At 41.6% G+C, this 17,886-nt stretch overlaps 1 protein-coding gene across 1 annotated transcript; it reads right to left on the minus strand.

Moving 5' to 3' along the window:
- Positions 1 to 15,246: 15,246 nt before the first annotated feature.
- LOC135718350 (E3 SUMO-protein ligase ZBED1-like) lies at positions 15,247 to 17,653 on the minus strand. The gene is made up of 2 exons (XM_065240699.1): positions 16,794 to 17,653; positions 15,247 to 16,294 (listed from the first exon to the last, which is right to left on the minus strand). Exons 1-2 carry the CDS (start codon positions 17,651 to 17,653, stop codon positions 15,247 to 15,249), a joined length of 1,908 nt encoding a protein of 635 aa, XP_065096771.1.
- Between the last annotated feature and the right edge of the window lie 233 nt (positions 17,654 to 17,886).

Below are 17,886 nucleotides of genomic sequence, written 5' to 3' on the forward strand. Positions count from 1 at the left end.
CCTTTCGTTTACACGGAGACGGCATTTTTGGGGCTTAAAAACGCAAAAAAGTGAAACCACCCTCCAGAGTGGAATTCTTAAAAACGATCTACCCTCGCATTCTCGTCTAAAGGGTAAAAACGCAAAAGTCTGCTCACGGTGGCTCTCGTCGCGTACGCGTTTACGTCACAGACAAGCGCCAGTTCAGAAAAAATAACAACAAACATGTCGGATTACTTCCATACGTCGGACCTTCAAGTTACCATAGCAGCTCTGATGAATATACAAGAGTCTTTACAGCAGTTGTACGAAATATTCACAACTAGAATTACTGATCAGAGAAGGCGCATTAATTACCTCCATCAAATTGTTGATGCGCCGACTCGTCGGAGGCAAATCAGGCGGCTTTGGACGAGACCTGGGAGAACCAGTAAATGGTGGGACAACTTTGTGGAAGAAGTAGTTGATGACCATGCATGGCGTGAAAACTTCCGTATGTCCAAAGATTGTGTTGTCGCCTTAAGTGAAGAACTAAGCCCTTACATCAAGGGTGAAACAACGAACATGAGAACACCTGTTGGAGTACTCAAAAAGGTAGCTTGCACGTTGTATTATTTAAGCGACGAGGGGCGGCTACGAAAAACCGCGAACGCCTTCGGCTTATCACGGTCCACTGTGTCGGTCATCATCAGACAAACATGCAAAGCTATAACGGTCCACCTCAGTCCGAAATACATACATTTGCCATTCACTGTGCCCGAGGCAGAGGAGCTCGTTTGCGGATTTCTGCAGGATCATGGAATGCCTCAATGTTTGGGAGCTGTAGACGGGACCCACATTGAAATAAAACAGCCAGCTGTCAACGCCATGGATTACATAAACAGAAAGGGCAAGTTTTCCCTAAACGTCCAAGCTGTGTGCGACCACAAATACAGGTAGGCCTAATCAAGGTGTTTAAGCACTCTTGTGCTCTTTCTATATCTCATTTACAGTACAGGCCAAAAGTTTGGACACATTTACTCGATCTTTATTTACGTTAATGTTATATATTTGTACACATAACAGAATAATAATAAACTTCTTCAAACTATGTCATAACACAAATGTAACTGTGAGAATTATGTTGGTGACTAAAAGCATCCAAAATAAATCAAAACTCTGTTAAATTTTATCATCTGAAGTGCAGTCATCCTTTGCCTAGAAATTGCAAAACCATACTCGTGTCATTTTATACTAGTGTCATTTTATCAAGAAATTTTTATAGTTTTACTTAAGATGAATTTTAAATAATATAGAAGGACTTCACATTTAATCTGGGCTCTTATTGACAGCTTTTTCTTCAATATTTGGTGTAAGTAATCTATTTAAAAAATATTATTTTAAAATTAACAGAAATTAATGTTTTGCACATGTATATGTTTGTCTTTAAACGTAATTTCAAGCATTTAACCATACACCTTCAGATTAAATGATTTTTAATATCATCATAGTTAACATTTTAGTCAAGTGTGTCCAAACTTTTGGCCTGTACTGTATTAACAATGCTGTGCAACACTGTATTGTCATTGTCTAAAATTGTAAAGCACTTGGGATGAAAATATGCTATTTGCTTGCCTTACAGATTCATGGATGTGGTCATAAAATGGCCTGGAAGTGTCCACGATGCGCGTGTCTTCGCCAATTGCAAAGTGAACACCTACTTCAAGACTGGGAAGATACCTTCACTTGAAAAGCAGATTGTGGATGGAGAGCAGCCCATACCTATCTTTATTTTGGGTGATCCTGCCTACCCCCTTCTCCCTTACCTTATGAAAGAGTACTCAAATGGAGGCTCTACCCCATCAGAACAGTACTTTGGACTTTGTTTGTGTAAGGCCCGTATGGTGATCGAATGTGCATTTGGTCGGCTAAAGGCCAGGTTTGCAGCCCTGAGGCGGCCCATGGACATAAATCTCCTTGACCTGCCAAGTGTTATTTACGCTTGCTTTGTGCTCCACAACTACTGTGAGGCCTGTAACGACACTGTGGATCACCATGTTGAGCAGGAAGCCATAGAGCATGACAGGGATGTGCAGCCTCCCACCCAGACAAACAGCTATCTGACTGACTGTAATGAGGGAAGTGGAAAGAGAGTGCGGAGAATCCTCACCAAATACCTTGACCCTTAATAGCTTATGGACTAGCACGTGTGGACAGTGACCAAGGTAGCTGACTATTGGCTGTACGTTCTCTACAGCAAGGTGATCAGTATACCTACAGTGTATTCACATACAGCACAGCATTGTTAAAATGACTATGATTCTAACAAGCCAATTGTATTCCTTCAGTTATTAGTCAACATGAACAGTGTTTAATCTCAGGTGTGTTTAAGATATGCTTGTTCAAGCTGCAAACTTGTCCTTTACTATTGCAATAGACAAAAAAAAAACAACAATGCAAAGAATAATAAAGTGCCATGTCAACTAAAGCATGGGGTCTCTTTTATTTTACTCCATAACTGCAACACAACAGCCTGGTAAATATTGTTAACAGAATTAACACCTCTGATGATACTGTAAACATTAATTATTTTTGTACAGTTATCCTTACACATTTTGTGTACATTTAACTTTGTGGCTCATATCACTTTGTGATTGAGAAATAATGAACTTAAGTGCTTAAACAGTAGGCAGGTACTGCACAGTTTAACAAAATGTAAACAAGTTTAACTTAACTCTACGAACTCAAAGTTTTCCTAAAGAGACACAGGTTAAGTCTCTTCCTCATCGGAGTGTTCCCCCAGCAGGAATTGTCTGTAGGAGGATGGAAGTGCAGGGCCCATCGGCTGTGTTGCGTACGAATGTGCAGGGCCCATGGGTGCTGGTGTGTATGAATGTGCAGGGCCCATAGGTGGTGGTGTGTACGAATGTGTGGGGGCCATGGGCTGAGCTGTGTATAAATGTGCAGGGCCCATGGGTGATGGTGTGTATGGATGTGCAGGGGCCATGAGCTGTGCTGTGTTGTAGTGGTCAGGTGGGGCACGATTTGCTTGTGGCTGAGATGTCATGTGTCTCACAAGGGCATCAAAACTATGGCTTATTCTAATTTGAGCCTCTGCAATTGTGTCCAGCCTATTGCTGTTGCTTTTTTCAGCCTTCTCCAAAATATCTACAATCTTCTTCTTTATGTCGAGGTCAGTCTGCACTGGATCCACCCGAAGTTTCTTCTGGAGCCTTTCACCTTTATGGCCATCAAGCCTTGCCTTTAAAAAGAACAGAGGGAAAGTATTAACGTTCATTAGCTAATGATATCTTTGGTATTGACAATGATAAATAGTATGGCATGGTCAGTGGTGCAGTGTAATGTATTGTAGTGGGTATACTGTACTGTATATATGTATATGTTTGTCTTCAAATTAGAATAAGCCCATTGTATATATATATATATATATATATATATATATATATATATATATATATATATATATATATATATATATATATATATATATATATATGGGGGGCATATCATTAGGGCTGTAGCGATACACAAATCTCACGATACAATCCGATACGCGATATTCATCTGCCGATATGATATATATCGATCTGTTCGTCCACCGATCCGATACGATCCGATATAATTCGATACACTTACATCATTTTCTGACAGATTTCTGACATATGCTTCAGTTGTGCGCGAGGTCCAGCCGTCGCACGTCAGGGCAACTCTCTCCGCGCTGGCCATGGAGGCTTTGACGCGTGCCTTTGTCTGAGCGTACAGCCTGGGAATGCAAACCTTGGTGAGGTGTTCGCGGGTTGGAATAGGATAGCGAGGCTCCATCGCGTTCACCATGCGCCTAAAGCCGGCGTTTTCCACCACCGAATATGGTCTTAAATCCTGACAAATAAAGTAGGCAATGGACTCTGTAATTTTCTGCGACCTTGGTGAAGCAGATGGAAACTTGTGTGAACAACCGCCATCGATGTTCAGTATGGTTTGTTTTGGGTCACGCGACCGCAGCTTCTTGGGGTCCTCTGATAGCGTTACTTTGTCCGGGTGGTGACGCTTTAGGTGGACTCGTAGGTTGGTGGTATTTCCAGAGTATTTCACGTTTGTGTGACACAGCTTGCAAACCGCGAGGCTTTTGTCCAAGTCGTCGCTTTCCTTCTTTCTTTTGAATCCAAAGTGATCCCACACATCTGCTTTTAAGCATGAAGGTGCTGGGTTTATATCTGCCGCCATTTTCTTGAATCTCCTCGCTCTGACTCCGTAAACAGGATGACGTCTGTGTAAAGTTAGTACGGGTGACAGCGTTACTAGCGGCTGGCTGACCAAATCGCTCTTCCTGCAACACGAACGGGGGTAAACACGGAAGATTTGAATGGACTTGTGTATCGATACGCGCAGCTTAAAAATCGATACGTTCTTGGGGAAATTTATATCGATTTATATCGCCGAATCGATAAAATCGCCCAGCCCTACATATCATAGTGGGGGGTCTGGGTGTCCTCCCCCAGGAAAATGTTCACCGTCAAAAACTTCATTTCCAGCATTCTGACACACATTTTTTTAATAAATTTTTATGGAGTTGTATCTTTATTAACAAGGGAAATATCTTTTTATTTAGCCTAGGTGATGACAAAAATAACACAGATGACAAATTTATAATTAAAAGTATGTTGTTACATGTTATTGGACGGAAATCCTGGAGCTTAGTGGGTATCCTGCGTATAACTGCGTATTACGTCGTAGACTTACGTTACACCACTGGGCATGGTTTGTGTAATAAACAAAAACATACCTGAAGTAGATTTCTCCGCTTCTGGGCTGAGGTATGGGGGCTGACAATTGATTCTTCTGTGTTCGGCAGATCAGACGATGTAATGCTCGCGTTTGACTCACTACTAGTGTCCACGGTTTCGTTCACCTCTGATGTTTCAACACCGGCCTCTATTGCTGTGGTTGCTGGCGACCCACCCCATATTTCGTTACATAAATCAAAATATAGAGTGATTACTCGCCCATGGCCACTCCGCCGTTGGGTATCCACAGCCTGCCTATACTTGATCCGGATGGCTTTCAGCTTTGATGTTATCTGACTTTTGCTAATAGCGTCTTTCTCTTGTGGATATGATGTCCCTCCAGGTATAGGATACTGCTGAAGAAATTCGGTCCATATGTCTGTATATTTTGCCTGGCAGGACTCCCAGTCCACGCCCTGATGTGCCTTTGTTGTTTTGTAATTTAAGGTTGTTTGCAGCAATAACTCCACCTCTTCGTCTGTCCAGACAAAATTGTCAGCTTTTGCTGTTCGCTTCGCCATGTTGTATTTCGCGCTACTAGGGAGAGAAGTAGTAAGAAGTTTGTACGCAGGCGCGCAGACTTGGTGTTGTTGTGTGTCAGTGCTTCACATTGCCACCTAGCCGTCTGGAGTGCACACTACATAGAATATCACACACTTTTGCGTCACCGTGTGCACGCAGATTTCCACCCCCAAACGCCCTCGTATAAACGCGAAATAAAAAGTGATAACGCAACGCCACTTTTGCGTTTTCTCTTCAGATAGTTTCCATGTAAACGTAGCCTAAGAGCATACAAATACAAATCCAGTTAAAAATACATTTACATAAAATGCATAAGTAAGGGCAAAAACACATATTAGAAAACATCACAAATCCAAGAACTAAGATTTTTAACATTCAAATCAAGATAAGATAAAATATGTTGGAAGATGTCAGACTTCCAAAAAGATTTTCAAATTACCAACTTAAAGAAAAAAGCAATTACAAACTACAAAAATGTTAAGCTCCAAAACTTGTTGGTCAAGTATTTTTTATTGCCTGCTTCATTATTTGCCATTATTCTTTACTACTTCAAACAATCCAAGCCCCAGTACCTGAAACATTTTTAAAACATGCTGTCACTTTTAAACCAAAACACTTGTGCTTTTGTATCTAATACTAATATTAGGCAAATTAACCCATACAAGAAATTACCTCATACAAAATTTAACAAATTCAATACATTCAATATTGTAATTTAAATCAAATTACACAAAGATAAATAATGAACATGACTGTTATGTTTTTAAATAGTTTATTAAAGTTACACCTTCTTTACCCAGATTGCAGGAAGATACACTTCTTCAGGTTTGACAATGTGTGGTACATGACTTCTGCAAACAAAGCACAATAATCATTACATTTTTTTGTAAAAAAAAAAAAGTAAAATAAATGGGTAAGACAAACACTAATTTATGATTCTTAGGTATTAAATTCCTTTACAAAAGTATTACCAAAAAGTGTCGATTTTTTTGTTTTTTACACAAAACATTTGATCTTCGGTTGGCTTCTTTGTGGGCTGAGCATTAATTAATTTTGTAAAGATCGAACATCTTAAAGATTTTTTTAACATCCTCTTTATGAAAATTGTTTAGCTCACTGTAAGCCTGCATGTTTATCGTTATACTTTAAATGGTAAATAAGAATATATAGCCTAACATAGAAATAAAAAACATCACAGAAAAGAATAGCAAATAAACAGAAAAAACATTCATGTAACTCGCTGTAGAACAACTAGTGAAATCTATGTAGGTTTAAAAAGAAAAGTATCTTAACTTACCTTACAGTATTATATAAAGACAAAACAAAGATCATGCGTCGTCAAGTGTGGCAGTTTGAATTTCATGCGACTTCCGGATCCTCTTGTAAGCTGTAGCATTATGGGTAAGGTAGTCCTTTTCATAAAGCGGATTGAACGCTGTTGCTGTTAACTGACTACTGTTTCCAAGGTGCATTGCATTCTACATCATCATATTCAGAGAGTACAACATAATACATATTAGTATAGTATTACTTACTAGTATTTTTGTGCTTGTTAACACAATTTAATGTAAAGTCTTATTTAATTGCTATTTGTCTTTGTCTGATGTAGGATAGTGCAGACTGAATCACTCATTTATTTTTCTTCATTCTGAAATCATTTATTTATTTCTTTGTTTGTATGGTCCACTGCACATTGACACATCCTTTGTATTAACTGCCTATAAAAATAAAATGCTCTAACTCTAATTTCATATTTTGTCCTCCTAGTGATATCAGGAACATTATTAAATGACCAACAGAGGACCATGTGAGAACATTCTATTAATGTTCCAAATGTCCTCTTTGTAACGTTGCCATGTGACCACAGAATAACCAATATGGGACGTCCCCCTAAAGTCATATCAGGAACATTATTATATGACCAACAGAGGACCATGTAGGATGGTTCTGTAAATGTTCCAAATGTCCTCTCTTTAACGTTCTTATGTGACCACAGGATAACCAATATGGGACGTCTTCCTACAGTCATTTCGGGAACGTTTTTATCTGACGAACATAGTACCATGTGGGAGTGTTCTGTAAATGTTTCAGGTGTCCTCTCTGTAACGTTCTTATGTGACCACAGGATAACCAATATGGAATGTCTTTCTACAGTCACATCGGGAACGTTTTTATCTGACCAAAATAGTACCATCTGGGAATGTTCTGTTAATGTTCCAAATGTCCTTTCTAAAACGTTCCTATGTGACCACAGGATAACGAATATGGAATGTCCCGCTACAGTCATATCAGGAACGTTATGATATAACCAAAATAGTACCATGTGGGAATGTTCTGTTAATGTTCCAAATGTCCTCTCTGTAACGTTCTTATGTGACCACAGGATAACCAACATGGAACGTCTTCCTACAGTCATATGAGGAACGTTTTTATCTGACCAAAATAGTACCATGTGGGAATGTTCTGTTAATGTCTCAGGCGTCCCCCTAAAGTCACATGAGGAACCTTGAACTGCAAGACTTTTATAACCAACAAAGGACGTTTTAGGAATGTACCTAATGTTCTCTAAAGGTTCAGGTCTTTTCACCCCCTTTAGAGAACTTTTAGGGAACGTTGCGAAAGGTCACGAGAACGTCACCTTCTACGTGGGAAGTCAAATTTATATGTCATAAATATATATATTTAACCATTTATGTAATAGTGATTTTTGCAAATGAGGGTGCTGATGTGGAGTACCCAAAACAATGGTTTTTAAAACTTTATTTTCAATACAAATCACTCACAATTCACATAACTTAACATTACAGTACAATATAAAAAAAACAGTACACACAATAAATATATAATGTGTTTCAGTCAACAGGAATGGCAAGGTTTTTTACACCATTCTGTCCTGCCAAGACACACTTCCCTCGGGAGAATTGAAGAAAGTGGCAAAGCTATCCCTAACAGCACAGGCTTCTCTTGATGCCCTGTTTCCCCCCATGTTTCTCACTGGTCCCATGTGTCTCCCTAATTCCTCTGCCTCTTCCAGCAGCCGTACATATTAACTTGGGGCAAGTAGGAAATTGTGAAAGATGCATGCTGCCACCTCAACTCTATCCACATTTTTTGGGTGCAAAATTCCAAAGGCATTTTCAACTACCATCCTTGCTCTCGAGAGTCTGTAGTTGAAAATCCTCTTCCTGTGGGTGAGGTTCTGTTCTGGGTTGGGTCTCATTAAGTATGTCTTAAGAGGGAATGCTGCATCACCCACCATGACATGTGGGACATCCCCGAGGTGAGCAGCACCAGGCAGACAGGTACTAGGAGGAACCTGTAGAGTTTTGTTCTCCATTTCCCTCCCCAAATCAGATCCTGTGTACACACCACCATCAGATGTTCTTCCAAAGTCCCCCACCTGTATGCACCTGAATCGGTAGTCTGCATCCACAAGTGCCAAAAGCACAATGGAGAAAGTCTTTTTGTAGTTAAAGTACTGACTACCGGACAGGGGTGGTGCTTGAATTACAATATGTTTCCCATCAAGTGCCCCCAGGCAGTTTGGGAAGTTCCATTTCTCCCAGAAGCGTTGAGCTATCTCCTTCCATGAGTCTGCAGTTGGCCGGGGCAAAAATGTCTGCATCATGACCTTTTCAATGGCAGCACACACTATATGTCAGGACTCTGCCTTGAAGTCTTGTTATATTTGCATTTTGTCATGGTGGCAGAGTTCTGACAGTCCCTGGCCTTGTGTGGAGGTTCATGCCTTGTTTTTGTGTTTGGCATGTGCCACCTGTCTTGTCTTGTGACCCCGCCCCCTCGTTCTCCTGCTTATTAGTAATCATTGGTTTTCTCCCATCACCTGTTCCCGCTCGTTATCTTGTTTGGTTTCTTCTATTTAATGTCAGTGTATCTTTAGTTCTGTGCAGGATCATTTTGTATTGTGTTGTGTTTTGTTCCTTGTGTAGGCTCAAGTCTTGTTACCTAGTCAAAGTTTAGTGTCATCTGTCAGAGTTTCATGTTTCATGTTTTGTACCCCCTCGTGGGTTTTTGTTTTTTGTAAAAATAAAGTGTTTTCTGTTTTCCCCCGACATCGTTTGCGTTTGGGTTCATCTGTTCCTGCTAATCCTGACAGAATGATCCTGCCAAAATTGAACCCAGCAACGGTGTCGGGGTTACATGCTACCCCTCCTGGTTTCGTTTTGTTGCCTGTTGTGGTGCGTCCTTTCCCAGAGTGGCTGACCAGGAGGGTCCGTGGTGTTCTCTTTGCTGAGCTCTGGAGTGCAGCTGTCGAGTCCGATCCGGACCTTGAGGGGATGGCTGCCTTGTCCGGGCCGATCCTTGGACTGGCCGCTGTCCAGTTTGTCTCGGCCTACGGGATGGCTGAGTCCGCGCAGTCCGCGTCACCCACCGAGCCAGTGCATTCCGCGCAGCCAGAGCCGTAGCCCGCGCATTCCGCGCAGCCGGAGCCCACTCAGCCCGCGCAGCCAGAGCCGGAGCCCGCGCAGCCAGAGCCGGAGCCCGCGCAGCCAGAGCCGGAGCCCGCGCAGCCAGAGCCGGAGCCCGCGCAGCCAGAGCCGGAGCCCGCGCAGTCCGCGCAGCCAGAGCCGGAGCCCGCGCTTTCCGCGCAGCCACTGCCGGAGTCGCCGACAGAGCCCGTGCCGCCGACCCGTCCCGCGCAGCCCGCGCGGTCAATTCAGCACGCGCAGTCCCAGCTGCGTCCTCGCCCCAAACCCCCGTGGACTGTCCTGTTTAGTATCTTGTGGACTTATGTGTGTATGATTTAGTTTGGTTTTTATCTTGTTTTTTGGCACCTTTTGTTAAGTTTTAGTCTGATGTGTTTTAGTCTTGTCATGTTTATTATCTGTCATGTTCTGTTGTCTTGTGTGTTCCCTTTTTGGACGCCAGGTGGCGCCCTTTGAGGGAGGGCTACTGTCAGGACTCTGCCTTGAAGTCTTGTTATATTTGCATTTTGTCATGGTGGCAGAGTTCTGACAGTCCCTGGCCTTGTGTGGAGGTTCATGCCTTGTTTTTGTGTTTGGCATGTGCCTCCGGTGTCTTGTCTTGTGACCCCGCCCCCTCGTTCTCCTGCTTATTAGTAATCATTGGTTTTCTCCCATCACCTGTTCCCGCTCGTTATCTTGTTTGGTTTCTTCTATTTAATGTCAGTGTATCTTTAGTTCTGTGCAGGATCATTTTGGATTGTGTTGTTTTTTTCCTCGTGTAGGCTCAAGTCTTGTTACCTAGTCAAAGTTTAGTGTCATCTGTCAGAGTTTCATGTTTCATGTTTTGTACCCCCTCGTGGGTTTTTGTTTTTTGTAAAAATAAAGTGTTTTCTGTTTTCCCCCGACATCGTTTGCGTTTGGGTTCATCTGTTCCTGCTAATCCTGACACTATATGCACAGAGTTCATCACTGTTGTGTGGCCAAGGCGGTAACTAAATGCAAGGCTGATCAATGAGTCACCAGAAGCCAAGTATCTGTGAATTAAATAAACAATTAAAGATTAGTTACATGTATGAATATTATTTTAATATGTCTATCTTCTTTTTTTTCAGTTGATCTCTGCAAGGCAAAATGGCGTTCACTGAGGGACACTTTTGTTAAAAGCAGAAAGAAAGTGTCTACCAGTGGTTCAGCTGGAGGATCTATAAAGGAATGGAAATATGCGGACATCATGTCCTTTATTATGCCCAAACTACAACAGAGAAGCTGTGTACGAAATAATATAGCAGTACTGATGACAATATAATCTTTATGCTCAATATTCACATTTCAAACAGATAAAGTGATAGATAATTATTGTGTATATGAGAAATTTGTCAGTATGTCTAGTTTTGGTTCTTAAGTTCCAGAAGCAATCTTGCTGGTGTGTTGGCGGAAGAAGAAAGATCTTCAACGCCATTCTCAATGTGTGGATCTGATGGGCAGGGTCCTTCAACTTCTACAGTGCCACCGGACAGCCAGCAGCCACAGACTGTTTCCCCACAGATTGTTTCCCCATCACCATCGGGGCTCCCTACATCTGGGGTGAGAGACAGGCCCCACAGGTCCCGGAGTCCAAGGGAGAGTGTGCCTATTGCTGGGCCAGAATCAAGGAGGAGCCACAGACCACAAACATCTGATGTGGAAGAACGGCTTCTGTCCATGTTACAGGATCCGCTTCCCAAACCAGATTCAGAGCTTGCAGAAAGCTACCATTTTGCCATGAGTCTGGTTCCACTCCTCCACAGACTTGACCGTAACAAGAGGCGGCAGGCCAAAATTGGTATTTTGAACCTGCTGCACAATGTTGAGGACAGCACAGAAAGGCAAGAACCAGCAGGACCATCAAGTGGATTTCACCCTCCCCCTACGTTCCACAACCCCCCTACGTTCCACACCCCCACTGCAACTTTGGCTGGGCCAGGTATTTTCAGGCCATCAGCTCAACCCCCATCAACACACCCAATAGGACCATACACTGGCATGCTCTCTGATGATACACAGTGGGGGTAGGGCAGCACCCCCTACACCTGTCAATAGTAGTTTTGCTGTGATTTTTCACTGATATTTTTACATTTGTTTTAAATATTAATCTTTAAATTTTTACATTGTGTTTGTACTTTTTCTATCTGTTTGAAGTGTGTATGTCTTTAATATTGAAAATAAAAGGTAAAATATATTGTGATCATGAATGTTCATTGTGTATGAAATTTAAGCTCACCTTAGTCCAACAGCCAGTCTTTGCTTTGGTTCTATGGCAGACCTGTAGTTGGTATTTTTTCTGGTGAGTTCATGGCCAATGATTGAGAGTAGCTCATCCATCTTCTCTGCACTCATCCTAAAGTACTGGTGATGGCGTTGACTATCCAAACGCAGTTCAGCCACAAGATGGTAAAAGTCTCCTTGTTGAAGCCTGTGCTGGTTCAGTGGATGGACCCAGTACTGGCTCCTTCTCCTTCTACCCCTCCTCCGCAGTCTTGCAAGAAGAAGTAAAAAAGCTATTGTTCTCCTCCTAGCAATGGGCACTGAAATGCACAGAATAATTTAATGAATTACTATAGTAATATTGAGTTTAAAAATAAAACCAAAACATTATTGTCACTGGGAAAATGTAAACCATAAATGTGTTCTATATATTTTTTCCTTTCCAACAACAGGAACAATAGTTAACTATATTTACCCAGACTACTAGTTTTCAAATACATTAAAAAAACGAACCCAAAATAAACATTTAGCATTTAATAATACAATAATAATACAGTTATAATATAATTATGAATATTGTACTTACCCATTGTAGAATCACAATAAACAAAAACGAGAAATCCGCAGTTCAATAACGAGTGGTTTCCTATCTGCTCCTTTGGACGAAAACAACTGTTGCTGGTTTTGTAGTTTTATTCACCAAAAGTCTCGTGATCTGGGCGGGTCCAGCAAAACGTCATAAAGGGCAGAGACGTAACTAGATATTGCGCGATCTTCATGTGAATCTGCGAGACCTCACGGGTCCTCGTCACTTCAGCACGCAGCCGCTCTGCAACAAATACGGAACCGGTGGGTATTGGCGGACGACGGAGTGCGGAGCCGTAACCTGCTGAAAAAAACAGCATACCAGCAAGACCAGCATATGTTGTGTTTTGGTGCTGGTTTTCTAGTGAACACCAGCTAAACCAGCATCAAACCAGCATCAGCACCAGCATTAGCACCAGCTAAACCAGCAACAAACCAGCATTAGCACCAGCTAAACCAGCATTAGCACCAGCATCCCATGCTGGTCATACCAGCATATGTTGTGTTTTGGTGCTGGTATGCTGTGACCACCAGCTAAACCAGCATAGACCAGCATAATTCCCATGCTGGTTTGATGCTGGTTTTTTCAGCAGGGAGTGGAGCCGATCTGCAGCCGTTCCGCAGTCGGTGGAAATCCGGGGTAAGATAATCTTAAGAACATCTTAAGTAGTACTAAAGATGAATTTTTAGTATATTAAGTACAAAATAAGTGTGCTAAAATAAAGCACTTTAAGTACACTATGGAAGTGTACTACTTTTTTCACCTGGGGATACTTAATACAAATGATGGGGAAGAGAACAACATTGGTTTAACAAATATTTATTCATAAATAAGAGAATACAGTATCAGCTACTATTAATAACTCATTTCACAGTCTCCTCACTAATGTTTTTTCTTTTTTGGGCATTGAATACTTTTCGGCAGCTGGGACATACCCACTGTTTTGGGACCCTTTTCATGTGAAGGCAGGTTTGGTAAAACCGTTTAACTGAACAAAAACCTGATGCACAGACCAACATGTTTCCAGCTTCTGGCTCACGGCAGTAGCACCACTGTTGTTGGCTATGATCAGCAAATGCTGCTGGTTTTGGTGCAGAAAAATACTTTGCTAGCAGCTCTGGGATGATACATTTTTTAAAGAAGTCACAAGCACATTCCAATTCTTTGGCAAAGGATGCCACATCAGGTGTGACACGTTCAACAAATGGTGAAGTACTTTCTCTTTCAGTCCACAGAATGAAATCACAATATTGTTTGTCAGTAACAAATAGCTGCATCTGCACTTGATAATCATATGCATGGTCCCGCTTCAGTCTAATTTGTCCTTGCGCATCTTTTTCAAGGCAAAAGTGTGCAACAGAATTTGCTGCCTCATTAACAGAAAGGTCCTTTACAGAAAATGGGCACTTAATTTCTATGACACCTGAACCACAGCAGCTGCGGGAAACAAAGCCATCAGGTGAGGCCCCAATAAATGGGTGCAGGGGTGAAATCCTGAATCCAGCTGTTCCTACCATGACATCCGTGTGTGAGAGGCGATGCTGCATTTCATAGTATTTTCTTGCCAATTCCTCGTGCTGACATCCTCATCTGAAGAAACAACAATAACATTAGCTTTGGAGCTTGATGGTGTTTTAAGCCCCCAATGGCTCCTTAGAGGCAGCTAACTCTACCCTCAACCTTAAACCTACCCATCCCCTCGATGCCTGGAATGCGCCGTTGGGGGCTTAAAACACCAGACACTAATTTGGACAATAGTAATGCCACCCCACATTGGCACCTCCCTGCTCTTTCAAATTGGTACTACTTAGTTTTACACTCCTGCTTTTAGGGATGGGCGATATGGCCTAGAATCCATATTGCACTATACATTGCAGCATCTTGCGATAGCGATATGTATTGCGATAAAACCAAACTGCTAATTTTTTTTTTTTTTAATAAAGAAACGTTGTATGTTGTTTTCAGAACATTTATTGTGCAAAAGCAAAACTGTAATTATACAACACAATGTTGTAGATAAATAAAAGAAAAGTCTTTCCTTCAAAATGCACTATACTTAGTTTGTTTAAGTCCTTAATTCTTAATTTAATGCCACCCAAGTTGCAGAGAACAGAAAAACTGGTGCCTTTTTAGTTAAGGAACATACAATGTACTGAACATACTTACAGTATTAATTAGGCAAAGAAAATTATTTTGTGTAATGCACAGATACTTTAAATAAAAACATATTTTAAACCTATTGCCTAAGGTAACGCATTTGGTAATTAAATTAAAACTGGTGTCTTGTTAATAAAGGAACAGACACTGTGAATTAGGCATATACATCCAGTATTAGGCATGGCTATTTTAAATAATGAAAATTCTTCCAAGTGTAGTGCACACGCCACATACACTTCAAATTTAAACATTATAAAGTGCTTGAAAGCACAAAATAAATAAATAAAATACTTCCAGTATAAGGGACATATACGTCAACTAAAGAAAATGTTTTAAGTATAAAAGTTTCTTTACAGTAGTGCCAATGCCATATATACAGTACAGTGCAAATGTAGTTTTAGTTATTTTCTTAAAGGACACAAAATATGCAAAGAACAGAAAAACTCTCTGGTGTTTTCTCAGTTAAACAGCAACACAAGAACAAATCCTAAAATCAGGCACTCACTGAGATTTTGTTTAATACACACCATTTTTCATTTTTTAGGCCCTAAAGATTATTAGCCAGGAACACAAGCTTGTCCACAGTCTCTGGCTTCAACAGAGACCGGTGGCATGTGACAATGTTGCCACCAAAGCTAAACGCCCTTTCCGAAGGAGCACTTGTGGCCGGGATACAGAGATATTTCTGGGCCAATCTAGCCACCCTTGGAAAATTAACTTGGTGCAGCCGCCACCAGTCCAGAGGTTCAGTCTCTCCATCAACCTGCATTGTCTGCAGGTAACTTTTTAGCTCCACTTCGATGGCCTTACTGTCAGCAAGAGCAGCTGTGCCATCGGAGGAGGCCTTTTTAAAAAAGCTTCCCAGGCTCCGTTTTACCTTCTTTGATTGCCTCTCAACAGCTACTTCAGCAGCTTCAGCACCATCAGCTGCAGCTTCTGTGCTTGTGTGTGGCAGTGGTTCTCTGACCGTTGCAGCTTGCACCTCCAACAGTGACAGAATTTCCACTACTGCTCTGGTCTTAATGAACTCCTGGCGGTCATCAGCTATATATGCATCTTTAAACCGTGGGTCAACCAAGGATGCAATATCCAGTAGGTCAACCGTTTTTGGGTCAGAATACTTCTCGTTTAAGTACTCTAGGATGACTCTTTTCATGTCTTTGGTCAGCTCTGTGTCATCATCAGCTGCAGCAAGAACAGTGTTGTTGAAAAGATGGAGAACAGGTTTTATGTACGACACACTGACATAATCTTCTCCAGACAGCGCGTCTGTGAATTCCAGCAGTGGGCCGAGGGTCCGACTGATAGATTCCAAGACATCTGTATCTTGCCAAGTGGGTACCAGGTGTTTGGTTTTCCTGTCTGCTTTCAGTACCTGTGATAGGGCCTTCTCTTGTTCAAGCACCCTCTGGATCATCATCTGGCGTGACCCCCACCTTGTTGGTGTTTCTGTGATTAGCCGATGAAAGGGAAGATGGTGCTCTGCCTGGGCTTTCTTTAACTCTTTTCTCCTTTTCCAAGAGTATGAAAAGGCACTTACAATCTTCTTGCATACGCCAACAGCGCGGTCAATTCGGGGGTCTTTCACACTTTTTCTGTTGACAAATTTGTAAGATATTATTAGTTAATTTAATCTATAATCACTCTCTCTCTCTCTCCCTCCCCCACACACACACAGAGAACAACTATCATTTACAACAACTGATATGCTTGATAAGGATTGAATGAACACTTAACACAAATGCAACATTAAAATAGCATTGGATATACAACTAAATACAGACAAATTCTACTTTTCGCAAATGCAGCATTACTGTGCAGTAATATAGGCAAATATTACAGTATAATGTTAAAATAGTGCACAATTATAATATATAAATATTATATTGATTATTTTTGTTTATGTAATTTGCATGCGATAGTCATTGCGCATCTCGTCAGTGAAGCCGGTTCCTTAATTATTAGTAAATCGCTATCACCTGCCTTCAGATGGAGCCGCATTAAAAGCAGGTGATGGCGATTTACTACTAATAAAGAAACCGGCTTCACTGACGAGATCACAATGACTATCGCATTATGCACAAAAGGTTTAACCTACCGATGGCAAGGTGCAGCCTGTGTCCAAAGCATTGCAGCCTGGTCCAGTCATTCAAAAACGCCGCCTTGACCACGTTCGTTCCATTGTCAGTAGTTATGCAAACTTGGCTTTCTTCTTTTAAACCCCATGACTCAAGCGCTTCCTTGAGTCCTTGTGCTATCTCTTCGGCTGTATGTTCAGCGGGGAAGTACGACGTCTGCAAACACCGGCTACCAAGTTTCCAATCATCCGTTATATAATGAATGGTCAGACTGAGGAAAGGCTCCATGGTACGGCTCGACCACAGGTCTGTTGTAGTAGCAAAGTATTTCAAGACACACAGCTCTTTTTCAACATTTTCGCGGAGCTCGGAATACAATTTTGGCATCTCTGTTTCTGTAAAGTATTTGCGGCTTGGCACCTCATATCGTGGATCAATAGCATTGATCATGGCTTTAAAGCCGCGTCTCTCCACCGTTTGAAAAGGCACCATGTCCTTACATAAGTAAACAGTTATAGCCCTGGTAATCTCAATCCATCGCGGGCTCTTTCTCATATAAGGAGTACCTTTTAAAAACGATTGTTGGATTGAGGTTTGGACCAGTTCCTGTTTTTTCTGTCCTGCGTTCTTCGTACTGGATTTTGCGGTCTGCTGCATTGCTTGGCAATGCTGGTATTCAACGGCATGCTTGGTTTTTAGGTGGTAAAACAGATTAGTGGTGTTACCTCTCTTAGCTGGAACTTTTGCCCGACACATTTTACAGAGAATATTTTGCTGCTGCTCGTCGGACGGCTTAAATCCGAACCAATTCCAAATAATAGAGGTTGCACCTGATTTTTTAACGAGCTCCTCTGTTTCGCCGACGCTTTCAGCCATGTTGATTCAAGATGACGATTATAATGATGCGCTGCAGCTCGCGGCTCTAAATTTCGCGGGTAGATTGCGTCATCAACGTGCTTTATCGCGATAGTGCAATAGAATAAAAATCTCTATCGTAGGCCAATTTTGTATCGTTCATATCGCATATCGTTCATACCGCCCATTACTACCTGCTTTTTTAGAATAGTACTTCCTGGATTTACCCTCCCTGTTCTTTTACCCTCCCTGTT

The sequence above is a fragment of the Paramisgurnus dabryanus genome, chromosome 10 (genome assembly GCF_030506205.2).
Source record: "Paramisgurnus dabryanus chromosome 10, PD_genome_1.1, whole genome shotgun sequence".
In the NCBI taxonomy this organism is placed as follows: Eukaryota; Metazoa; Chordata; class Actinopteri; order Cypriniformes; family Cobitidae; genus Paramisgurnus; species Paramisgurnus dabryanus.